General features: G+C 44.0%; 1 protein-coding gene across 2 annotated transcripts in view; it reads left to right on the forward strand.

Annotated features, from left to right (window-relative positions):
* Positions 1–26,962, forward strand: part of FRMD4B (FERM domain containing 4B) — a 177,842-nt gene that overhangs the window by 145,970 nt on the left and 4,910 nt on the right. The window contains exons 14-22 of one of the 2 annotated variants that reach the window (XM_084840423.1): positions 584–725; positions 2,800–2,933; positions 3,028–3,147; positions 8,036–8,264; positions 13,929–13,985; positions 18,404–18,551; positions 19,495–19,662; positions 23,046–23,854; positions 26,393–26,525. In XM_084840423.1, coding sequence (XP_084696549.1) covers positions 584–725; positions 2,800–2,933; positions 3,028–3,147; positions 8,036–8,264; positions 13,929–13,985; positions 18,404–18,551; positions 19,495–19,662; positions 23,046–23,854; positions 26,393–26,525 — 1,940 coding nt within the window. The remainder of the gene's footprint in view (positions 1–583; positions 726–2,799; positions 2,934–3,027; positions 3,148–8,035; positions 8,265–13,928; positions 13,986–18,403; positions 18,552–19,494; positions 19,663–23,045; positions 23,855–26,392; positions 26,526–26,962) is intronic. The other variant, XM_084840424.1, reaches the window with a different exon arrangement.

The following is a 26,962-nucleotide window of genomic DNA, read 5'->3' on the forward strand; positions in this document are numbered from 1 at the left end:
TTGATTTGTTAGATGCTACTTTCAGTTAAGAACTGCAGAAAATAAATTTGCCACAAATACAAAATGTTTAACATATGCAGTGCTCTTTTTATTAGTGTGTGTGTGTGTGTGTGTGTGTCCCCTCCACCCCCATTCATTTTGAATCTCTAACAGACAATCAAGGTGCTTTAGTAATCTTTCATTTTCTCTTTATTATGATTATTTAGACTTGTTCAGGTTAAAATACAGATACACAAATATCACAAAGGCTACAGTTTCTTCAGTTTAACTAATATAATCAATCAGTGTCCAGGAAATAGGTTAACAACCCACATTTAGCTCTTGGGGTAGCATGAAACAACATAGAATCATAGGGTTGGAAGGGGCCTACAAGACCATCAAGTCCAACCCCCTGCTCAGTGCAGGAAGCCTGATTCCCAGGTGGTCTCCCATCCAAGTACTAACCAGGGCTGACCCTGCATAGCTTCCGAGATCAGACACATCCAGCCATCTTCCCTTATCTTTTGTTCAGATACTTTGTTAGAGGCAACCTGATGATATATGGTGGTTCACTGTTTTTGTGTGTGCGTTTCAATTGGTTCAGGCAAAAATTCCCTCAGCCAGAAGCTTGGATGATATTGCAATGGACCTGACAGAGATGGGAACGCCAAAGGTTTCGAAACTAGCAGCTGTGGAGGCAAAGAATCAACTTATTATGGCCAGCAATGGTAGCTTAATCTCTTCAGGTGAGATGTCTGCCTTGTTTCAGATGTCTGCTGCTTGAAACTTGATGACTGTATTATGAAACTCAGGTGCATGTTCACATTCAGTGAAGGAAAGATGACTTCTTGTTACATGGGAGAAATCCCATGAAATCCCTTGCTACAGTAGGTAACACTTGGCAAGTCTTTACAGGGTTTCAGAAAAAGCCCTCCTGTGTGGGATCTGCTTTTGCTGTTGTAAAAATAGGTGGTGCTGGAAATGAAAATAGAGTTCTCCAAGTCACCGTACCTGTTTAGTTTGATCAAGTCACCATACCTACTGATTCTAGTTGCTGGTGCTTCAAATTAGAAAAGTGTCGGCGATAGAGTCGCCTCTCTTAGTTGTGTCTCTTTGGGACCTATTGTTTTCACTCACCGCCGAAGGAGAAGGAGCTTGATCACTTTCTTGTTTGGCTCCTAGGATTTTAGCTGCAGTGAGATTAATTTGTTCACTTGTTTCTTAAATTTATACCCCACCTTTCCATGTATAATATCTACATAATGTATAATGCCAAGGTGGTTAACGGAGTAGAAAAATAACCAGTCAGTATAATGATAAACATAGGTTTGGATCCTAAGATAAGTAAATGGAAGGTTCCACTTCCTAAAACAACTTGCAGCTTCTGTTAACAAGCAGCCCTATGGAACCTGGACTCTCCAAGGTCTTAATGTCGATTATATTCCACCCCCTCCTTTCATCCCTGCTCCATATAGTCATGGGGATTATAGTCATGGGGATCAAGAGCGAATGAGCATAGGATCCGTAAATCTGCAGCCAGTCTTGTTGCAGACAGAATGTTCTACCCATCCCTGGCCTAGACAGCCATGTAACAAATAACCAGCTCCATGGAAGGAAATGTATTCTTGCTGTGTCTCTAGTAGGATGTAGGCCAGCCTTCCCCAACCTGGTGCCCTCCAGATGTTTCGGGCAGCAACTCCCATCAGCCCCAGGCAGCATGGCCAATGGTCAGGCATGATGGGAGTTGTTGGCCAAAACATCTGGAGGGCACCAGGTTGGGGAAAGCTAGTGTAGACAATCAACTTCACTGCTGCAACCCAGGTTTACCCGGGGCAAAGTTCAGGACAACATTTGAACATTCAGGTCTAGTTAGTACCGCCTCTGTTCTGCCCCACCCAGCTGGCCTCGAACTCTGAAAGTCAGAGTTATTCTGTCTGTTGTTGCAGCAGCCAACTTGCTGCCTCATATTCCAGGATTCTGTACATTGAATGGGAAAGTCTAGCCTTGCTGGATTGTACTACATAAGAGATTGAATCAAACTGAATTTGAATTCAGTTTGAATTTGTCCACGAATTCTCTATAAAACAAGTGACAACACGGGGAAAACTGTGTTCAGCTGTCTTCACACATTTGAAGTCTTGTTCAATGAACTGTGCAAACCATAGGTGCTTGTACTTCTGTATCTTGCAAGGAATATTGGAAAAGATGCTTGAAAGGGGAGCCCTAGTATAATTGGAAGAGGTGGAAATCAAGCAATAACTGCAGTGCTCGTTTTGCAAGTTTCTTGACTGACCTTTCAAACTGATGAGTTTTGGCAACTTATTCACATCAGATAGAATAGGGGCATGCATGTCTATCACTACTGGAAATGGAGGGCATCCATTTAATGTCATTGTAGTGCAGCTACTATCTACTTAGAAAAGCCCGCCTTGAACTAAGAAAACAGCTAAGATCACCCCCACTGCTTAAGGTCAAGGAAAGCAACAGATTGAAAATCAGCGTTAGAATTCACAAGTGGGACCTGCAATGAAATGTTGTAACGTGGAGTGCTGCTGTTCAGGATTCCAGCCATCTCATTCGCCCTCTCCCTAGTTTTCCTTTCCCCTCCTCCTAACCGTCAGTCAGTATTACGTGGCCACGGAGCGTACTCAGTCCTCATTGGCCTGTTTTGGGTGTTCCTTCCCTTTCTTTTTGTGCTTCTGCAAACCTTGGGGTTCCCCCAAGCCTGCTGATACCTCCCTCTGCCACTGCTTTGGCTTCATAAGCAGCAGCCTTCAACGATTAAACATCCTAAATAGAGGGACTGGTTTACTCTTATAGAGTCTCAAGATTCGGAGGTCAGTGAAGAGCAAAAGAAGGAGAAAATCTTGGAACTGAGAAAGAAAGAAAAGCTTTTACAGGAGAAACTTCTACAGAAAGTCGAAGAGCTGAAGAAAATCTGCCTGCGGGAGGCGGTAAGCCCTGTTCCTTGCTTCCCTTTGGGAGGGGTGGAGTATTAGAATTCATTTGTACTAATGTTCCTAATGGCTCTTTTCTCCTCTTCCCTAGGAGCTCACTGGGAAAATGCCAAAGGAATATCCTCTGAACACAGGAGAAAAACCTCCTCAGGTCAGAAGGCGTGTAGGGACAGCATTCAAATTGGATGGCAGCCTGCTTCCCAGCGAGGAGGTATGTGCAAGCCCCGCTTGGAGGTTCCTTGGTAAAACTGGGGCAGTGCAAAGCACCAGTGGAGTACCTGTTAAATGCTGTCGCTTGTATTGGCTTTTGATATTTGCAGCATTTACGCTTTGGTTTGTGTTAGGTCACCGAGGGGAGACCCCAAATAAAAGGATTGCTGGAAATAGGTGTAGGCATGTTCTGAAACGGAGATTAAGCCTCTCCATTATTTACGTGCAGGATTCAGTCCTTACGTAATGGCTTTGAAAGCTATCTGGCCTCAGTCAAGAAGCTGATCCTGCTTTATTTAAATTGCTGGGAGCTTCGACCAGTGGTTTCAGTAAAACATGTAATGCAGAAGAGTGTCCTTTGTAGATTTTGTTTTACCGGATCACGTTGTGGTGGAGAAATGGCACTCCCTTTACCTCACCTAGGGAGCTGATTGTTGGTGGGGATACTGCCCCATAAGTTGGGTATGAATTCTCTGCATTAGGAGTCAGCAGCCCAGCACCTTCCAGATGTTTTAAGCTACAACCCCCATCACCCCTGACAAATGACCATGCTGAATGGGGCTGATGGGAGTTGCAGTCCAAAACATCTGGAGGGCACTGGATTGCCTAACCCTGCTCTGCATACCACTTCAGTGGCCCTGATCTGAACTTATCCCCCTTTTTAAAAAGTTGCTCCTCATTAACTTTGCACAGTCCTTGTTTCCTACCATCTCCCTTTGGATCTGAGATGCAGCCATTTCTGTTGTTTGCTGGATGCTATCATGGTGCTGACTCATAGCTAATGTGGGAAACGATCTAGGGGGAGTGACAACCTGGTGTAAACAGGAAGGCCCTCTTCAGTTGTGACAGCCTGGTTGAAGAAGGCCATCATGTGGGCGAGACACATTGCATGGGTCTTTTTCACCTGAGCAGCACACTGGCCAGGAAAGACCCACAAGACTGGCCACGCCATACGTGGCTGCTTTGTTCGCACACTCTCCCCTGCAGTGTGGAAATGGACGGGGCTTTAGTGCTGTGGAGAGTGTATCTGGAGGAGCCCTGGGTGGGACTCCAGAACTAATTTTCAGACCCTCACACTGCCAACAGCTCCCTCCCCTTCGCTGCGCTGTGACTTCCCCCTTCAGAAGGATCCCTACTGCTTCCATCAAGCGCTGCAGATCTAAAGCTACCCCAGCAAGGAACAGATTGGCTGTTTTGCCCAAGGTCCATGCATTGCAATTTGGCACTCCAGTTCTGTTTAAGTAGCTCCGTGATGTCACAGTGGGGTGGGGGGAGGAAGAAATCCTTTGTGACAAACTGTTCAAATAACCTTTTCATTGCCTGTATGGTGCAATCTAGGTTTCTGTTCAAGAGCTGGAACTGCCCCCGCCCCCCAACACACACATGCCATGTCTGATAACAGTGGAGAGGTGGCTGGCAGAGGCTGCTTAGGGCAGGTGCTGTAGAAGCTGGCAGTTCCAAGGATTTCCCGGTCTCTTACCTCAGATCGATGCTGCTTATATAAAACTTTAAATACACGGGGTCACTCTTGCCAAGGGGACCTGTGCTGTGTGCGTGCGCACATGTGTGTGTTGTGAGGAGGTCTGCAGGAAGCCAGAAGCTACTCCAGAGTTAATGGATCTTCTCTTGAAGACTGATGGCTTGTATTTCGATTTTCACATTACACCCTTTTGTATAATCAGTGTTCTTCTGTGATTCAAATGTACATTTCTTTAAAGCAATTGCCCACAGCTACTAGGAAATTAAAAGCCAGCCGTCCCCAACCTGGAGCCCTCCAGCTGCATTGAACTCCAGCATCCATCATACTGGCTGGGAATGATCGGAGTTGTAGTCCAACACAGCTGGAGAGCCCCAGGTTGGGTAAGGCTGGCTCTTAATTTCCTAGTAGCTTGTGGGCAACTAACATCTCTCTGCCAATAGGATCCCATTCCCCTGAGCAAGGTGAAAATAAACTGAGGTTCCTTTTGTATATATCCCTATAAAAGCTTTGGAAGCAAATTGCCTGGTACATAATTAGGCACTGCTTTGGTATTTTTGTTTGTGCATCTTCTTTCATCTGTGGTCCCCAGAACTGTTTACAAACATTGACTAATAAAGCTTCCAGCATTATGGGCATCACTGTATCGGTGTTTGTTGTTGTTGTTGTTGTTGTTGTTCAGTCGTTCAGTCGTGTCCGACTCTTCGTGACCCCATGGACCATAGCATGCCAGGCCTTCCTGTCCTGCGCTCTCTCCCGGAGCGTGCTCAAGTTCATATTCATTGCATCCGTTATGCTATCTAGCCATCTCATCCTCTGCCGTCCCCTTCTCCTTTTGCCTTCAGTCTTTCCCAGCATCAGGGTCTTTTCCAGGGAGTTTTCTCTTCGCATTAGGTGGCCAAAATATTGGAGCTTCAGCTTCATTATCTGTCCTTCCAATGAGCAGTCAGGGTTGATTTCCTTTAGGATTGACTGATTTGACCTCCTTGCAGTCCAGGGGACTCGTAAGAGTCTTCTCCAGCACCACAGTTCGAAAGCATCGATTCTTCGGCGCTCAGCCTTCCTTATAGTCCAGCTCTCACAGCCATACATTACTACTGGGAAAACCATAGCTTTGATTAGACGGACCTTTGTCGGCAAGGTGATGTCTCTGCTTCTTACTATGCTGTCTAGGTTTGCCATAGCTTTCCTCCCAAGGAGCAAGCGTCTTTTAATTTCATGGCTACAGTCACCATCTGCGGTGATCTTGGAGCCCAAGAAAGTAAAATCTGTCACTGCTTCCATTTCTTCCCCTTCTATATGCCAGGAAGTGATAGGGCCAGATGACATGATCTTAGTTTTTTTAATGTTGAGTTTCAAACCAGCTTTTGCACTCTCCTCTTTCACCCTCAACAAGAGGCTCTTGAGATCCTCTTCGCTTTCTGCCATTAGGGTGGTATCGTCTGCATATCGGAGGTTGTTGATAATTCTCCCAGCAATCTTAATTCCGACCTCTGATTCATCCAATCCGGCATTTCTCATGATGTACTCTGCATATAAGTTAAATAAGCAGGGTGACAATATGCAGCCTTGTCGTACTCCTTTCCCAATTTTGAACCAATCGGTTGTTCCATGTCTGGTTCTTACTGTTGCTTCTTGACCCTCGTACAGGTTTCTCAGAAGACAGGTAAGGTGGTCTGGTACTCCCATCACTTTAAGAATTTGCCACAGTTTGTTGTGATCCACACAATCAAAGGCTTTAGCGTAGTCAATGAAGCAGAAATAGACGTTTTTCTGGAATTCTCTTGCTTTCTCCATGATGCAGCGAATGTTGGCGATTTGATCTCTAGTTCCTCTGCCTCTTCTAAACCCAGCTTGTACTTCCGGTAGTTCTCGGTTCGCATACTGCTGAAGCCTAGCTTGTAGGATTTTGAGCATCACCTTGCTGGCATGTGAAATGAGCGCAATTGTGCGGTAGTTTGAACACTCTTTGGCGTTGCCCTTCTTTGGAATTGGAATGTAAACTGACCTTTTCCAGTCTTGTGGCCACTGTTGAGTGTTCCAGATTTGTTGGCATATTGAATGCAGCACTTTAACAGCATAATCTTTTAGGATTTTAAATAGCTCAGCTGGAATACTGTCATCTCCACTAGCTTTGTTGTTACTAATGCTTCCTAAGGCCCACTTGACTTCACTGTCTAGGATGTCCGGCTCAAGTTCAGTGACCGCACTATCATGGCTATCAGGGACATTCAGATCTTTCCTGTATAGTTCTTCTGTGTATTCTTGCCACCTCTTCTTAATCTCATCTGCTTCTGTTAGGGCCCTGCCTTCTTTGTCCTTTATCATGCCCGTCTTTGCACAAAACGTTCCCTTGAGATCTCCAATTTTCTTGAAGAGATCTCTGGTCTTTCCCATTCTGTTGTTTTCCTCGATTTCTTTGCATTGTTCATTTAAGAACGCCTTCTTGTCTCTCCTTGCTATTCTCTGGAACTCTGCATTCAGTTGGGTATATCTTCCCCTTTCTCCCTTGCTTTTCGCTTCCCTTCTTTCGTGAGCTACTTGTAAAGCCTCATCAGACAGCCACTTGGCTTTCTTGCATTTCTTTTTCTTTGGGACGGATTTCGTTGCTGCCTCCTGAACAATGTTACGGACCTCCGTCCATAGTTCCTCAGGCACTCTGTCTATCAGGTCTAATCCCTGAAATCTATTCCTCACCTCCACTGTATATTCATCAGGGATATGATTTAGGTCATACCTGAACGGTTTAGTGGTTTTCCCGACGTTCTTCAATTTAAGCCGAAATTTTGCAAGAAGCAGCTCATGATCTGAGCCACAGTCAGCTCCAGGTCTTGTTTTTACTGACTGTATGGAGCTTCTCCATCTTTGGCTGCAAAGGACATAATCAATCTGATTTCGATATTGACCATCTGGTGACGTCCATGTGTAGAGTCGCCTCTTGTGCTGTTGGAAAAGAGTGTTTGCTATGATCAGCATGTTCTCTTGGCAAAACTCTATTAGCTTTTGTCCTGCTTCATTTTGTACACCAAGGCCATGCCTGCCTGTTATCCACCTTACTAAACGTTTTGCAGAAATGCTTGCAGCAGTTTGTTCTCAGTGGGGCAGTGCAAATATATTGCTGGCTGTGGAGCGATTGTGGTGTTTAGCTTTCGGTAAAAGGGTATGAAAACATCGGCCTTTTTATAAGCATCCTGATGATGCCATGGCAGAACTACAGAGCATAGGCTAGGAAGCTGACTTACCATATCACACCACCCAATCCTACAGGTGACTCTACAGATGCACCTGTTCTTTGTTACACGTGTTGAAATAAATTGCATTGTTGTTCTTTGAGCCTTAGAAGGCTTGGGTTAAATCCAGGTTCTAATGTGGCAAATCTCCTTCCTTACTTTTATCTTTCTGATCTGCTCAGGACCCGACTCTGCAGAATCTGGAGAGCAACTTTTTCATACAGCAGAAGCTGGTGGAAGCGGTGAAAAAACTTGCTGGCGAGCCAGACCTCTGCAAAACTGTGAAGAAGAAAAGGAAACAGGAGTACACAGAGGCTGTCAGAAAGCTCCAGGAGATTGAGAATGCCATTAATGAGTATCGGATTAAGTGTGGGAAGAAGCCTGCACAGAAGGCGACCCTAACCTTGCCAGGTATGGAAAACCCTCCCAACATTCTCATGCAGCAGGGTGGGAGGGGAGCGCTGTTTTTCAAGTACTGCTTGTTTGGGGTCTGTTTTTCTCCCATATAACAAAAATATGATTTTGCTACACATTACAGACAGGCAAAGATACAGTCCAGCCCAGCAGAAATCAAGAGGCCTTTAGCCCAGCAGAGTCTGGAGCTTACCTGTAATCTAACTGCTGTGTTTTTATGTAAGATGTGGTTAAAAGGGAATACAGGCAAAGTGCAGCACAAGTGCAGGCATGTCCAAGGGAGAATGCAAACCAAAGAACTGCTGTGCACAGAAGGGCTGGCGGCATCCTTCCAGCCGAAACTAGTGTGGTACCTTGTTCTGCTGAGTATCAGATCCTGATTTGAGCAGAAATTGGCTGCCAGTGATCTCTTGGCTGATGCTGGGCCCATTATGATTCCAGCGCATAATTAAAGCAGTGCTTTCCTCCCCCCTCTGCTGGGTCCTCACAAGGGTAGGAGAAGTTGGCAGTGATGGGAGGGGCGGTGAAGACAAAAGAGAAAAATGGTGTGTCACCTTTGAATCCCCATCAAGGTGACACGAATGAAGTGTGCATGGTTTAAGAGTTTGTAAAGTAACCATGCCGTCATGAGGAAGTGCATATGTTAGAGATTCGTTCTGAAAAAAGAGTGTAAGGCGCATGTAAATATGGGGGGGGGGGTTAAAATAAGATCTGGAATTACAGGGTAGAATCCTATGTTGCCCCCACGCTAGCACTAATGATGTTGCACTAATGTAAACCAACGCTTGCGCAACGTAACTAACGCATCAAGAAAAACAGTCGTTTGCTGTCGAAATTCGGTGGCAAGAAAGGGGGTGTTTTTTTCCTTCAAAACAAGCCACGTGTTCCCCTGTTGCCAAAGGGGACAGCCAAAGTCCTATTCGTGTATTGAATCCCCCACATGATTAGGATGGTGTGAGGGGAAAGCGAGGCCATGGTCGCTTGTCCTGTCCTCTTTGTTACCTCCCCATTGCCAACCAGAATTCTGAATCCCTACTTCCCAGCTTCTCAAATATGTTGGCAGTAGCAAGGACACGACAGATAAGGCAGGGCCACTACTGAGCACAGCACAACCCTGCCCTCCCTCTCCCCTCACATGGTTCTAATCGCATAAGGAACCGAATGCATGACTAGGAGAGTATTTTAACAGTCAGGAAAGTGAGCAGATGCTGGCCAGATCAGACGATTTAGGAACCGGGTCTTCAGACATCTTCTTCTGGGCCCTTTTTAAAGTATCTGAGCCCCAAACCTAATTTGGGAAATCCAAATTAGGCCTCTTTAAATTCCAACTCAAGTGCATTCGTTCATTTATTCATTCATTCATTCATTCATTCATTCAGAATTCTTATATCCCACTCTTCTCCCCAAAGGAGCACAGAGTGATTTCCAGTATTACTAAAATAAGTACCAATAAATCAACCATAATACCATACTAGCACACTAAAATAGAATAATAATAATCCAAACTAAACACCAAAAACAAGTCAGGAGCCATATGCTTGTGTAAATAAAGCAGTCTTTAACTTGAATTTAAAAAATAGTCACAGATGGGGGCTAATCGCACCTCTCCTGGTCAGGAATTCCACAAACGGGGGCCACCACTGACAGAGCCCTTCTCTGAGCGGGGACGGACGGACCACAAACTGGCATTTCCATACATCGAAGAGCCCCACTTGTCTGGGTCGCTCCAGGTTCCCTCATACGTACTTCCCTTTGGTTTTTCATTGATCTGGTTCTCACATAACAACAACCCATCAGTTTAAAAACAGATGGGTTGTCGGGGACGAGTGGGAGCGCTGCCTCCCATGCCCACCACTTCGGCTTTTACTGCACAACCCATGATCAGCTCCTTCGTACTTGGTTTAATGTTGGGTTAGGTGCTGGGTTGTTTAGCCCCTAAACAACCTAGTGGTGCAGGTTCAGATGTCATGCTCAACAACCTACAAAGAAGTCTATCATGAGTTATGGGATAAAAACCGAAGAGGCGGGTGTGCTGTAGGCAGTGCATGTGCTCATGCACGACAGCCCATCAGCTTTTAAACTGATGGGTTGTTGTTACATACAAACAGGCCCATTGTGTCACTATGGTTTTGGTTTTATACACAAGCCATTTTTATAGCTGTATGTGTGAGCATGCAGCAGTGAGTAGCTGGCTAGGCCTCTTTGATCTGAACGTCTGTAGCTTTAGCATTCTGTCTCTGCATTACCAAATATAAATCTTAACAATAAAAAATACGAGCGTAAATAATAAGCCACACATGGAGACCAGGTTACCAGCAATTTTATTCTGACTGTATTGCATTTTATTTATTCTTCTGTTTTACCTAAGAAACCAAAATGCCTGAGTCTGGTCTGTTTTAAGCCTTGATAGATATCTGAGGGCCCTGGGCATTCAGGTGCTTTACTCTGGACTTCCCAGGAACCACTGAGCCATTCATTTCATCTAGCTGTAAACAACTCAGTGTCAAGCAGACACGTAGGAGGATGAATGCAGGAAAAAAGATAGGTATGAATGGTTGGTCCAGAGCTGGTGCCTGCATTTTGAGAAATGTTGAAATGTGTGGACGAGAGTTCCAGGAATGACTCAAGTGTTGGGAAGCAAGCCGGTGCAGGGAGAAACGAAAAGAGTTCAGTTTAGTTCCGCTTATCAAAATTAAGGTTAAGAGGATTAGAGTGATTATAGTATGCCAGCACCTTCGTGGGGAGAAAATTACTAGATAAGCCAAATGGACTCTTTAATCAAGTAGAGGACAGCATGAGAAGTGCCAGTGGCTGGGAGTGAACGCTGGACAATTCATACTGGAGCTGTGTCGGCATGGGTGCCAATTCATGACTCAGTTTAATGGCTGCACACTCATGAGAAACCAGTTCCTTCTGCCCTGCCCTGCACAGCACGGTGGTTGACTGGCAGCTTCACACTGACATGCAGCTGAGCCATGGGAACTGCACACCAGGCTCGCACTACCACTGATGGGATTGTTCTCCTGGCATTGGCATGGATTCCGACGTGGGACTGGCATCGTGTCATCCTATGCAAGATCATAGGATCACTCTGATTTTAAAGCTAGAGTTTGTACCTCGCCCCGTTGTCTAGAGTCAGAGCTTCAACTTGGAGCAGTGCCAACAGTCTTAGGAACTGATGATTAACCGTGGCGGCTGTGTCCAGAAGTGCTTGGTTTTCTATTTCTTGACATTTTTAACATAAAGACTAGGGATCAGTTGGTGTAACTTTTTGTGGTTTTGCTCCAAGCAGGCACAGTGGTATGAACAGGCTGTAATTTCGTAACTTGGGGCAAAATTGTGTAGAACAACTTTGTTAGAGCTCCTCCTGATCAAAGTAGTTGCATTGACCCTTCCTGTATCTGTATCCCTGTCCTTCCCCACCGCCACCACAACTACCTCAGGAGTCCATCCACTTGGTTCTGTCACCAGTTCTGAATCCTCTCTGGATGTCGTGACTATCCTTCAAAGATCACACAGCCATTCCAATGCTCAAACATTCTCATATGGAGAGTCTGTGTTTGGAAGAGATCACCAAAAGGTGCCCACAGTTGTTTGTTTCTTGCAAAAGGTTGAAGAGTACAAAAATCACATAGGGCTGTATTCAGTGCTGTCCGTCCATCAGTGGAACAGAAACTGCCAGTGGAACAGATTCCCCTCCACCCCTGCAGCCCCCCTTGCTCCTCCCCAAACTACAGCGGAGAGTTGGAGGATCCTCTGGGGCAGACATAGGGGTACGGGGGTGGGGAGCGGGGAGAAAATCAGGGAGAATACCCACTGCACAAGCGGAAGGCTTTTTGTGTGACATAGGATGTAGCGCATAAGCTTGTGGGCAGAGTAGGGAAGAGGAAAAAGAGACGTGACACAACAAATGATAATTGGAGCACATTAGAGAAGATTATCCTGATGCTTGCCTCTGCACTTAAAGAACTATGAACTAAATGAGGATGGTGTAGGAACAAGGCAGGAAGTCTCTCCTGGGCTAGTTTAAATTGGGCTGAACACTGAAAATGCAGCCTCCGTTGTATACACAAGAGAGATGGTGAATTTGGACTATATGCTTTGGTCTTAAAAGCATAAACCCAACATGACACCTTCTAGATGGGTGGAACTACAACTCCCACCATGGCATTTTGATGGGAGTAGTATTCCAACACATATCGAGGACATCAAGTTGAGGAAGGCTGACATAGGAGAAAATACCATTAAAAATATATATATTCTTAGAAGTCGGGTATTGGGTAACACAGAATCCTCTAACTATCTCAAACCACAAAGTGAGGATAATAGGCTTGTAACTTTGTTGAGGACTGCTTAGAAGAAAAAAGAAGGAACATGCATAGATTTAGATGCATCAAGAAGGAATATATGAGGCACAAAGCAGATGGAGACAGAAGGCACATAATGGGGAGGGAGACAATCCATCTTTAGAGGTTCAGGAGGAGGACTGAATCAGCAAGCGTGGTTACATTTTCAGTATTTCTCTACAACAGTGAGTATGAGAGGCTTGATTTTTCATAATGAAAACTTATTAAAAATAATTGGAGAGGCGGGGAAAGTCTTTGCCAAATTTGAGCCACTCATGATCGCCTTAGCAACAAAGCATGCTAGAAAATGTCCTGCCTTTTTATTAATTTCTACTTTATAGTGTCTAACATCATTTTTTATTTCTCAGGCTCTGTCAGGTAAACAACTGTAAAATGAAGCCTATAGACAATGTCTGCATTTCCTAAGTGCATTGCCCATCTTTTAAAAAAAGCATTTCTCATTGTAGACAATGACTAGCTAGGCACGTAAGAGACGAGCAATGATTTCTATCTGTATCCTCTTTCTGGATCTGCCAGATTTTCTTCTTAGTGCTCTGGGAACAGCTTCTTTGATTATAGCTAGCCGCCTCATCATTCTGCAAATCACCAGTATGAAAGGAGAGGAAAGCTGAAGATTGGCCTGCTGGTACAGCAGTGAATCTGTTGCAGCTGCAGATTTTCAGAATAGCTCCACAGAAGAAGACACAATCGCAGATAGGGTACAGCAGCCTTGGCTTCTGTCAACTCTGGGAATGGGCAATCAAGTATGTACTTGGCCGCCATATAAACTCTGGGAATGGGAGATCAAGTACGTACTTGGCCGCTGTATCCTGTCAGTGACACTTGTCCTACGTGACTGCAGAAGGCTCTGGTATGACTCCTGTGCATTACAGAATTTAACACTTGTGCAGAGTGCAGCAAATGTTGTGTGTATGTGTGGTCCAGCATCAATGGACACTATTGTAATACAGCATAGAATTTCTAAAATTGCCAACAGCTGACTTGTCTGGTATTATTCTTCATGGTATCAGTGACTAGTTAAATTGTCTGACCATGCTAGACAGAGTTACTTTGCTTGGGTAACCAACACTCCGGGGCTATCAGATTGCAGGTTCTGGATTTGTTTATTTTTGTTTGTTTTAGCTTGTGGCATTGCATTTATGTTTGCTTGTTCTTAGTAACTTGCTTTGTTAATTTGGTTTTTCCTCCATTATATCCTAGTGAGTGCATCTGACCCTAACAACTGTGTTCTATGTTCAGTATTGCAAACTACAACTTAAATTCATTCTTAAAGATCCTTTCTTTTTTCCCACAGAAGAAACCATCCCATCTGAGAGCAGCTCTCTGTCTGATACGACAACATTTGATGATGGTACGTGGCTCCTACTTTTCAGCACAAGCACATAAAATCACAGTGTAAAATTTCATATTCTGTATTCTCGGGAACTTCAGGGGAAGGCTGGAAATGTATTTTCTTTACAAACTGATGCCTTAGAAAAGGCCAGGCTAGGTAGTAAAATTGCCCAGCAATTGAGTGTATGGAACAACTGTATGCTAAGCTAACTTAAGGAAGTTCACAAAAAGAATGTTACCCATTCCCTCCTCCCGCTGCAGTCACCTGTATCACTTCCAAATGCCTCTCCATGAAGTTGGGAGGTGGGGGCTCCTGAACAATGGGACATGGGGGCAGAAGGGAAACTTTCCTCCCATGGACTTCCTTACGATAACTTATCTTCGGATCCAAGCCCATGTGTTCTTGCATTGTTGTTGTTGTTCAGTCGTTCAGTCGTGTCAGACATTACTTATGAAATTCAAAAGAGGTAACATTAAAGTATACAACTTGACAACTTGTGTCCTTGGACAACACTTTTATTTTTGTTATGACAGGAACTCCAGGGAATCTTTTTATCACACCTTGATTAAAACTGGGGGGCAGGGGGAGATCTCTGTGGATGCCATCTCTGGTGTACATAAAAGTGGAATAATTAGTTGAAGTATGGATTAATTTGGCCTTATTTTCTCTTATTTCTATTTTTATTTTGTTCTCTCTCCACCACCCACCTCCCCCCGCCACCAATAGTGTTTTGTAAACCTTTCTCATTATTAGTCAAAGAGGGACTAGCCAGGACCTTTGGATAACTCCAAAAGGGAAGATTCAAACTAGCATAAGCAAAGTGTTTGTGCAAGCCCCCAGTCATCTAGACACTGGACACAATGTCTGGATTCAGGAATCGCATAGAGGGCCAGCAGCAGAGCTGGACTCAGATCTGGTTCATAAGATCAGCATTAGATTTTGGGTTTGGACAAACGCGTAGGCTCGGCATGAAGGTTTCAGATACATGAAAATAACTTGGGCCGTGGCTTGGCAGGGGACTCTCCAGGTCACCCACATCTCTCCAGGGGCACTAGAAGCTTCTTGCTTAAGGAGGATCTGAGGGTTTAGGACAATGGTTCCCAACCTTAGGCCGCCAGATGATTCTGAAAAGTAGAGGCTGGTGGCTCCAATTTCAGTGGGGCTATGAATCCATTCTGGGTTTCAGTCAGAACCAGACAGAACTCTAAAGGAGTTGTCCAAGGTGCTGAACCATATCCCCAAAATAGGTTTGATGCCTTGGATAGCTCCTGGCTGGTTCTAAATGAAACCTGCAATGGATTCACAGCCCCACTGAAATCAGAGCCACCATCCTGCACTGATTTTGAATTACAATTCCCGTAATCCATGACCATTAGCCATGCAGATTGGGGATTATGGGAGTTTTGTCCAAAATGTCTGGGGACCCAACATCCCCAGCTGCTCTAGGAACCTATCTCCCTACGCCTGTCTTTAAGACTCACATAGAGAAACAGGAAGGTAATGAATATACGTAGTATTAAATTAGCAATAGGACTCAGGCAATTGACAAAGCTCATTGAAGTTGGTTGATCCCTTCCACACACCCAAGTGGCCACATTGCTATTACAAAGAGTTTAGACTCATTTTCTTTCAAGTTTATATCTTTATGATGTATTCACAGCAGGGGAGGGCAGCGGGGAGAAAACAGACCCCGAAGTAAATTCTCTATTAATAGTTGTATTGAACAAAGCAATAAATATTCATACTCATTGCCCAATCGAATCATCACAAATACACACATTATTTGTGCAAATTTGTACATTATATGTAATACATACATGTATTACATGTTCCTGTTATATATAATATGTACAGTACATAATAATACATATACAAGGCTGAGATCACCTGTTTTCCTTTCCACTTCTCTCTCCATCACTTCTGCCACCACTATCACCTGAGCCTGTGAATTCTGGGACGAACAGTTCCAGATAGTAAAGGCTATTGTAATTGTGAGCTAATTTTGAGCCAGGTGTTTTCCAAAAAGAACTTCGCTGCTAATAAGGTTAAAAGAAAAGTAAAAAATCAGTATTCTAAAGCAATCTCGTAATCTCCTGGAAAGATAAAACTCCTTAGTTAACACATAAACAAGCAGTCATTATCCTTTTATATTTTCTTCAGGATTCCCAAGATGTATTTAATTGGCATAATGACATCTGGGCTGGGTATTTCCTGCCAGCTAACAATGGGCTGGGTTAGCTATGCTCCTTCAGCTAATCATTAGACCTCAGGAAACACCCTCCCTCCCCACTCATTATCATTTAAACACAAATGTGTAACTTTTGTGTTCAAGGTCCTGTAGTGCCAAGTGTCCCTTGATTTTGGTCCGGCATGCCTTTTCTGATTGGCTGTTCCCAAGAATAAGGGCTGTGGTTCCACCGATATTGGAATGACTCAGCCCGACATTTTAAAAACACTCTGCCATATCTGATCTTGCTTTTGAATACACAAGAAGTACAGACCTCAGGTTTTTTTCTGTGCAAAAATGTTCACTTGGGAGAAACAATCTACAAAAACGGGATACAATCTACTCTAGTTGCTTCCATGGGGTCACGAAGAGTTGGACACGACTGAACGACTGAACAATAACAAACCATATTAAAAAAATGGAATTTATGATATAGGAAAATTCTAAGGTTTTCCCTACCCTATTTTGAGAAGTTGTTGCAGACAGAATGGACCCCAGTTAGCTTAGGTGTCTAGTAGGTTCACTTTACCATTCATCTCAGTAGGGGTGAACCAGATCCCTGATAGCTTATAAATTAAACATACATGTTTTTAAAACTGAAAAAGTACACAGAGTATGAAATGGTTCATTTTTCTGCCAATATGGCAAACAGGTGCTGGGGCCCACAGCAACCCCATTAGCATAAGAGGGTTATAAGGCCTGGTTAAATCAAAAGGAGTTTGCCTGGTGCCAGAAGGACAACAGTGAGGATTCCAGATGAGCCTTCCTGAGAATTTCAGAAGCAGGGTGGCACAACCAAGGAGTCTCTCTCTCTCTCTCTCGATCTCTCTCCCCCCCTCCCCCTCCCGGTCCATATATATGGGGAATGCTATGTGTGTAAAGGGTTATTTAAGAATTGGATACTGCAAAGTTGGTTCCTATTCCTCAGCCTGGAAGAAGTGCATAGACCACATCAGTGGGAGGATATTAGCTCTCCTATTTGGTTTCCCTATCCCTAGCTGACTCGTCACAGCTGTTGTGCTCTTTAAGACTGAACTAAACAGCAACTGTTTCTCCAAGAAAAGGCAGAGCCAACTGCTCTTCGTGAACCATTTGCTTCCAAACTGATGGAGTTTCAAGCATAAGTCCATGAAGATAGCAAACCTCAGAGTTCTCTTTCACAGGGTTTATTCTGTAGATTTCTTTACTTCTCCCTTTACATCAGAATGTGCATCTATATGCACAAAACCTCTGCTAGACTTTTCCTAGATATAAGAAAAGGTCTACACAATCTTGGCCCCATCAGGCTTCAGGTGTTCCAAAGCCCTGGGGCCTTAGATTTGGGCCCATATTTAGGAGTAAAGCTAGGAGTCTGGAAAATCCAAGAATTTGCCACACTACCTCTTGGACTGCAATCACCATTGGTCCATAAGACACAGACAGGCCTTCTATGAGACTGCTGACCTTTACTTAGAACATCACAGAAGATACTGAAGTGCAAACCCACCCCAGTTATTAGGAAAGTAGCCATTTATGCAAAGTCAGTTGCTAAATCTAGAAAGAAGATTGGGAAAATCTTTAATTCCAGAATTATTGTGATATTTTGCTTCTAGATATTTACTTCAGCATTATCTCTACATATGGGTTACATGTGAGGTAATATATACCTTATTTTTGCTATCATTGTTGCACTGTATTAAAATGCTGCATTGCTCGACTCTTTAGTCTGAGGCTTTGCTGAAGATAGAGCAAACCTGCCCTTATTTTTAATAAGAACATGGCATTACCTGGCTAACATCTTAAGAAATTAAGGGCTTGATCCTATGCGGGTTTAGACAGAAAGAAGTCCTACAACTCCCAGCATGCCCCAGCCAGCTTGGCTGGTTGGGCATGCTGGAAGTTGTGGGACTTTTTTCTACCTAAACACACATAGGATTGTGCAGTAAGTTAGCTAAGTATACCATATATGTAAGGATAATTGGGTTTAGTTGAATATGTGACTGCATCTACACATTCGACTAAATTGTATATATATTAAAATCTATTATATCTTATTCAAATATCTTATTCAAATTAATTAAATTAAAATTTCTCAAGATTTTACATAACCCAAAGCTCCAGACCTTGCACAGTCAAGAGCTTTCCCTAATTGAGGATATGAATGTTGCAAGGTTCCCACCTACCTATCCCTCCCATTCTTCCAAATTCTAATTATGTTGTCTTTAAACAGGCAATGATTCCCTTGCTGTGCCAGGTCAAAGAATAAACTCTGCCTCACTTTCTCCAAAAACTCCACCACCCAAATCCCTTGGGGTGGAGAGAATCCATTTCAGGAAGTCTTCCATAAACGAGCAGCTCCTGGAATCCAGACACTCCAGGTACAGAAATGTTAACATTGTCAAACACTGCAGCAGCTTTGTTACTGTTTGCTTGGCATCGCTTTAAAGAATTCTTTGCATTGTTGCCAGCTTTAAAGTGATGAGTTTTATTTTTTAAATGTTGCTCTTATTGATTTACTGATCAGTCACCTTCTCTGCTACTAAAAAGACGCATGCAAAATGACTTGCAGCACGAAGTCTTACGTTCTGTTTTGGGAGCAAGTTCTTCTGTCTGAGCTTTCGCCTGAGAACTAAATTCAAATGTATAGATGTTTCTGTAAACATCTGAGATTCAATTATTCATTAGAGGGTGACAGGATCATTAAAAGAAAAATGACAGTAGTTGTGAGACTTGTAGGAAAAACTCACAAGTTCTTGGCTCTGGACAGGATCCAACACGTCTCCAACTCCTCAGGCGTTTTTGAGTCCTTCCTCTTCCCACTGCAACCCCTTGTGCCCTTTGGAAACCTGCTGCAGAAAGTCAGGCATCCTTCTGAGCAGACCCTGATGAAGCACAAGGAGCTGCGATGGGAACCAGAGATTTGGAGACCCGCAATCCATGTGCGGAACCAGTTGAGTTCAGCCAGGGGCCTGTTTGAATCCCCATCATTATTTATTATATTTCCATTCCATTGTATGATGCTTGGGATTGTAATACATGAGCACTTCATAGTATTCAGTGAACTTGCCACATCATCACAATGAAGCATGAATACTATGTTAATTCTTATTATTTTTCCTTTTTCATTTCCTATTCTGCCTTTTTGAGTTCCACTTTCTTAGTTCTCAAAATAACAGCTATTCTGTGCACTACTCAGTGTGATGCTGTCCAGCATGACCTTTGTGCTAGCACTTACACTCTCCTCCAGTGTTCTAGAAATCTTTCACTTTCAGGCTGTAGGCGAGTAATGCCAATGCTGTTCTACTTTGCATTTTATTGAAGATATTGGGATGGTGGCCACATATTGGATTCCTCTATTTATAATCACAGAGATCCCTTGTCAACCCATAGCAGTCCATACAGAACAGTGGAGAGACAGCACCATGGTGGAAGAAGTATGCCCACAACACCGGTTCTCACGCGCAATGCGTACAGTAGCACTCACTTGCAGTAAGTCGATTTCCTTCTCCCCCCACCCAACCCTATGCCAAAGCATTTCCAGTACAAAAAAATAAAGTCATCCATGTTCAAGGCTAAAGAGGCATATTGTAGGCAAAGGTTATGGGTGTGTCCACTACCACATGCCTTTGAAAGGTTGAGAGACTGGTCGCACGAGTATCCTCAAATCAAATGAATGCAAGTGCTTAATTGGGAGCTTTAGTTCAAATCATTTCAGTAGAACCTAAATGTGTTTAGCTTCCTTTGGTTCTTTCAACAAGCTTTTGAATGGCCAGATGTTCTTAATCAGACATTGGGGGGGGGGGGTCACTGAGTTCTTGTATAGCTCAGTCTGAAAGTGTTATCTAATTGCTCTGAAAAGGGCTTTACTAAATAGATGTTAAGTATATCATGATTTTGACTAGCAAATGACTGCCAAGTTTGACAGGTGGGAGGACTAATCCAGCCACTTCCTGCATCATCATATCCTGGGTTCCATTTCTTGGTCACTGTAGAACAGGGGTATGGAACCTCAGACCTGGAGTTTCAGTAAGCCCTGCAGGGTTCCCCAGATGACCACGCTGCTTTCCTCTGACCACCAATCATTTGATGTTTTCTCAGCTTTTGTGCAGTTTTTTCCTCATTCTAAAAGCTTGAACTGCCTCTCATAGGAGAGGGAGCATGCACCAAGCATGCTAGCCTTGCCCCCCCCCTCTATTCTCTTTGCCCTCCACATACAGAGGGCGACCATCTGTGGCGGATCCTCCTCTATCCATGGAGGCTTTCAGTACTAAATCATATGGACAGCCTCCGTGGTGTGCAGAATTTACCCACTTTGCAAACGCCTGCATAGGGCTTAGAAAGTGATGGATCATTGAAAATTGGATATATATGTCTACTGAAGAGTTAGTCTTTCCAAAACAAATGACAGGAACGTCAAGCATCTGGTCTTACTGGCATGCACTATTTATTTTTATACCATTATTTACAAATGTAGGACTGCAACAGATGTTGTCAGCCCCCGCCTTCCTACTCCCTACATATATACATACATACCTGTTGCAAAATCAAAGCTTGGCTTGAGCCTCCTTTTGGAAATGGGAGAAAATGAAAGGAGAAAATGAAATGGGAACATGGTGAAATGTATGCCATTAGTGGCAACTCAGATTACAAATTTGCTCTTTTTGAGAACTGACTGCCAGATAAAAACTGCTCAAATATTTCTGCAAAAAACTCAGTGCTGCCAGTCAGTGTGTCAGGATATCAAATCCACAGAGTTTATATGAACACTGAAGAATATCCCTCTTGTAACTTTCTGGCCCAGGTAGAAATGTTTTTATTTATAGCTTCGTTGTCTTCAATGCCTGCTACTACATTGTATCTCAGCAGTGTGCTCCTTAGCACACAGCGTTTCATATAATAAAATGGCTTTTGTGTACTATAATCCCCATCTTTGAATCACAGCTGATAACTAATCTTCATAGTTGAAATATTTCTGATGTGAAATATATGAGCATCCCCTGATCTTGATCAATTGGCTACAGGGGCTCTTTCCCTTCCTTGACACTGGCAAAATCGATGCTCGAATGAACTATATTACCATGTTATTACTGCATTACCTAAGCCTTTTACCTAAGTTTCATTCTTGCTGGATATTCAGAGCCTGGCCCTGACAAATTTTTTATTTTATTATTATTTTTTGTTATTAAATTTATTGATCACCCATCTGGCTGGTCACCCAGCCACTCTGGGCGATGTACAACATACAATAAAACAGTTTAAAACAATAAAATTCTACAATAAAAACATTTTCTAAAATACCCTAACCCACCCCAAATGCCTGCCTGAACAACCACGTTTTTAATGCACGACGGAAGCTCATTAAAGAGGGGGCATGACGGAGTTCCTTAGGGAGGGAGTTCCACAGAGTGGGGGCCACCACAGAAAAGGCCCTCTCCCTCGTCCCCACCAGTCTAGCTGTCCTGGCTGATGGGACAGAGAGAAGGCCATCCGAGGCTGATCTTGTTAAGCGGCCTGTCTGGTGCTGCTGGAGGCGCTCCTTAAGATAGGCTGGGCCGGAACCATATAGGGTTTTAAAGGTCAAAACCAACACCTTGAATTTGACCCAGAAAACAACTGGTAATCAGTGCAACTCTTTCAGCACTGGAGTGATGTGATCTCGCCGGCGGCTGCCTTTAATCAGGCGAACCGCCGCGTTCTGTACCAGCTGCAGCTTCCGAACCGTCTTCAGGGGTAACCCCACGTAGAGCGCATTACAGTAGTCTAAACGAGAGGAGACCAGGGCATGTACTACCGATGGGAGCAGATGGTCGGGAAGGAAGGGGCGCAGCCGCCGTATCAGATGGAGTTGATACAGCGCTGTCCAGCTCACAGCTGACACCTGAGCCTCCATGGACAGCTGGGAGTCCAAAATGACCCCCAGGCTGCGGACCTGGTCTTTCAAGGGTAGCCGTACCCCATTCAGCACCAGGTCAACATCCCCTAGCCTCCTCTTGTCTCCCACCAAAAGTACCTCGGTCTTGTCAGGGTTCAGCTTCAGCTTATTCCTCCCCATCCAGCCACTCACCGTCTCCAGACATTTGGACAGGGATTCTACGGCCAACCTTGGTGAAGATTTGAATGAGAGGTAGAGCTGCGTGTCATCCGCATATTGATGACACTGCACCCCAAACCTCCTGATGATAGCCCCCAGCGGCTTCACATAGATGTTAAATAGCATCGGGGAGAGGATGGAACCCTGTGGCACCCCACAAGTAAGTGGCCACGGGTCCGAAACCTCCTCTCCCAGTGCTACCCTCTGATACCTGCCAGAGAGGAAGGCAGCTGATTTATACATACATGTTCATTGCTTGAGTGCTGCACCACATACAGCTTTCATACCACCCAGTGCCACCTCAAATGCAATACCTTCTTAATGTGATGGACACATTTCTTGCATCTGGTTGAACGGTACCACCCTGAATGATCATGTGATGTACATTCATGTGTGAATCAGTCCTGCGACTAATAGTTTAGGACCTACCATCACCCATGAAATCCTAACATTACGTATGAACACGTAGGTTTATTATGAAATAGAACAGAATTGTGGTGCATGAACAGACTTAATTGGGCCCTCTAGCCCAGCCTCCTATTACATTAAGGTGTTATATATCTAAACTATTCCTGTTAGATTCCTGCCTAGACTTCCCTTGAAACTCTCCCGGGAAGAATAGCACAGTCTCCATAGGTAGCTTGCTCCATTGCTGAATTATTCTTGTTTTTACTTCTAACCTAAGCCTACTTTTCCTGTAATTCAAAACGATTGCCCTGTACCGCTGTTGACCATGACTGTCCACCATGTTTGTAACAAACGCACATTTCTGCTGTCCCAGGCCAGATATATCCCCGCAACACTGCAGGCAGCGGAGTGGCAGCTTAGAGTCCCAAACCAACTTACTGTCTGAGACTGCGAGCGAAAAGCCAGTGTTCACCCTTTCAAAATCCCAGAGAAGCAGCAGCACAGAAATCCTAGATGATGGATCCTCCTACACCAGCCAGTCCAGTGCAGAATGCTATTGTGTGACCCCAAATCCAAGCCCCTTCTACACCACCCAGACCCTTGACAACCGTACAAGAAACAGGAGACGGTCCAAGAAACCGAACATTTCTGCTTCCAGTTCGGGAAGCATGCCAAACCTGGCCCAGAAGGACATCCACAATGGTGTCTTCCAAAAAGGTCAAGGGCATCCACCAGCCAACTGCTACATTACTGGCTATGCCCCTTCCACGGAATGTGATCCATATTACAATAGTGGCTACGTGTATGAGAACGGCACGGAAGGACAGTACACTGTCAACCCTTCCTACCGCTCATCGGCACACTATGGATATGAGCGCCGCTATCGGGAGTTCAGGTCTTTCCATGAAGATGAGATGGAGAGAGTGCCACACAACCCATACGCCACTCTGCGTCTGCCACGGAAGCCATCTGTGAAAGCTGAGCACATCACCAAAAATATTCACAAGGCCTTAGTAGCGGAGCATCTTCGTGGCTGGTACCAGCGTGCCTCCGGGCAGAAAGACCAGGCTCTTGGCCTGCAGGCAGGCTTTGAGGTTGGCAGAGGATCACAGAGGAGCCTGGGCTTTGCTGGACTTCAAGTACCATGTTGTCCAAGCAGTCGCGCATCATCTTTCTCTTCAGGTAATAGTTAGTCTATCCGTTGGTTACACTTGGCTCGCTTTCCCCTGCTTTGTGCCTCTGTGACTTCCCAGATAGGCACTCCAGTCCAACCATCTCTTGCAGGTATAGGTGCACCAGTGTACTTACAGTGGTCCCTGACTGCAGCAACTTCTCCATTCGCTTCTCAATTTCATTCATTTCTTTGCATGTGCAGAGCTGCTTCCCCATTCTGATAAATGGGAAAGCCCGCTCAAATAGGCATTCCCTGTATACATTGGAGCATACACTCTGTTGGGTGATAGAGACAAAGACTAGAGACTCAAGATGGATTGCTGATGCCCCTGACCATCACCAGAGGCGTTGCTGGTGCTCTCACCCTCTTTATCAGTGCACTGAGCAATGCAGATCATGGGGGAAAGAATTATCCTATTGTCTGAAGCAAAAACAACTATTGGGTGGTTTGGGAAGCTGGGTACGAAAAGGTACACAGTAGGTCGAATGCAGGTACAGATAGGAGAAGTTTGGAAATTCTGAACAGGATACTGGTTTATTTTTTATTTATTACGTTTATATCCCGCTTTTTTTCATCAAGGAACCCAAGGTGGTTAACACTAGTAAGGTTCTTCTGTCCATGTAACTTTGCATTTGGATTACTACAATGCACGCTATTTGGGACTGCTTTGAAACTGCTCCAGAAATTGCAAGTGGTGCAGGATACAGATGCCTGGCTCCTGAGAAGTATTTGCTGTGGGGGAACATACTACGCTTGTGTGAAAAGAGCTGCATTGGTCACTAGTTAATTTTGGGGCCCAAGACAAGTAAAGGAGCCTAATCCTTTCACGCACTAAACAGCCTGCCTACCTCAAGGGACACCTGCTCCCATGTAATCCTTCCTGCCCTCTGGGACTGAAATTAGGTTGGCAAGATCACAGATCAGGGCTTGCTCTGTTATTGTGCTGTGCCTGCAGAACAGGGGCTTAGGCCAATCTTCTGTGGCGTTCAGGAGAATGGCCAAGACCTTTTTTGCTCTTGCTGAAACAATCTTATGGAAGTAGAAATAAGTATATAGATGTTATAGGAGTAGGTAAGAAAGACCCTTCTCACATTCTCTAGATTACAGTTTGAATTAAGAGAAATATATATGCATATATGTTTAAATGGCAATGCTGCCTACCATTTCTATTCATTATTTACATAGAATTTCTGATGTGCAACATATTCCATGAGTATTGTTCCTCATTCTGTCAGCCTCGGCATGGTACTATATAAGAGGCCACAGAGGGAGTCAGCCAGCTGCTCTGGCTGAAGCTATTCATTTTGCAAGCCTGGTTTTGAAAGAATGGTCAAACTGGTTTAGAAGATAATTGGGTGTCAACAGTGTGCAGGAGGTTAAGAAACTTGGGAGGAGCCTACTGGCTCACACAGGTGGTTCATCCAGTCCCATATCCTGCTTCCCATAGTGGTCAGATCCAGGTAGTTAATTAAGTATTTTTAACCACAGAAGGTAGCAGCAGGTGCATCCAAAATGATCGTACAAAGGGAGAAATACATAAGAGAATAATAATACAAATACTAAAATTTATGGTGAATTTCAGCCCAAATCAATGTTGTTGGAATATAGTGATAAAGAAAATGCCACTGCTTGTCATGAAAAAATTGATACAAAGTAGGTTGATACTTACTGTGTATCAAGAAGCTTATTGTGCAACCCTGAAAATTACAGATGGAAACAGATGGAATACAGGAAGTTTGGGAAGTCTTAATAATGGGTGACTGCTCATCTACTGGGAGACAAAAAAAGGACAGTTCTGTGACAAAATGACGAACACTAGTTATATATTTAGAAAAGACAAAACCAGTGTCATAGAACCTAACACATATAAAAATATACTTACTGAGTTTAGATTAAAAACAAAAGTTTAATTGTTGTCTATGTCTGCATTATAGAGAGAGTGTGGGGGGGTAAAGAAATTGGTGTTCTATGTTTGTTTTTTATTCTGTTATATATTCTGAATTATGACAAAGCAAAGTAGTTAAAAGGAGAAGCAGAGCCTTAGCTAGTTCACTTTATGACTTCATCACTGGATTAAAGTCTAGAGGCACATTAAGAAAGAGATGCATTGCCTTCATCTGATGGACTGAGCATGTCACTCTCACCCATGAACGTATGTAGTAGTTCTTTGAACTCATTCATATAGCCACCTGGACGTTTGCTGGTGGCAGTAAGTTCCATGGGTCAGTTGTTCAGTTTTGAGGTCCTTGGCTTCCATTTTGTCATATATTTGTCTGTCACAATAGTCTTTAAGTATGGCCACAGTGCTGAACATTTGCATGTGTGAGTGGAAGAGCTACGCTTGAATCCTTAACAAAAATGTTATACAGATACAACAGTTTCCAGAGGGCTAGCCGTGTTAGTGTGTTGCAGCAAAAACAACAAAGCGTCTTGTGGCTTAAAGGCTAAGATATTTATTCTGGGATAAGCTTTCATAGACACTGTCTGTTCCATCAGATAAATCATGCTATTCACTCCTACCGTTCTTCCCCTTCCCCCCATTTTAGCATCTTCTACAAATACGTCTGGGAACTGGCGAAATCAGATTGCACTAAGACTTTCTGATTACGATACACTGTCTCAGTCCTCTTATAGTAGCTGTTATGGGAATGTGTATGGCAACCACCCACAGCAGAGCAGGTAAGCCATGTACAGTCCAATTGCTGGTTTACCTTGTGGGGCATCTACAGTTTGCGAGAATGTTGGAAGGCAGTAATCTACATATGTAGGGCAGGCACCACTGGAGTATTCATATTTTTTCTGAGAATTTTGCTTTATAGATTGTAGCATGCAGGGCATCTCCTTATACATAGTCTTTAGTCCAATGTGTTGAACATACAGTGAACCAGAAATTCATCAGTGCAGTGAGAATTTATGGCAGAACGGCCGTGTAAGGATTGTGGATAAAATCTATCTCACTTACCTTTTCCCCAAATCGTTGGTCCCCTGGTGAGTCTACATGGCAGTAGTATAGGGTCAGAAGCCAAGGGAAAAAGCCTCGGTAGGGTGCCTGTTACCTGCCCCTGATCTAGAGAATCAGAAAATTGTACCTATTTAGACTCTGATGCTGATAAATT

This window comes from Heloderma suspectum, chromosome 2 (assembly GCF_057233095.1).
Source record: "Heloderma suspectum isolate Gila_16-S chromosome 2, 16-S_ref, whole genome shotgun sequence".
NCBI classification, from domain to species: Eukaryota; Metazoa; Chordata; class Lepidosauria; order Squamata; family Helodermatidae; genus Heloderma; species Heloderma suspectum.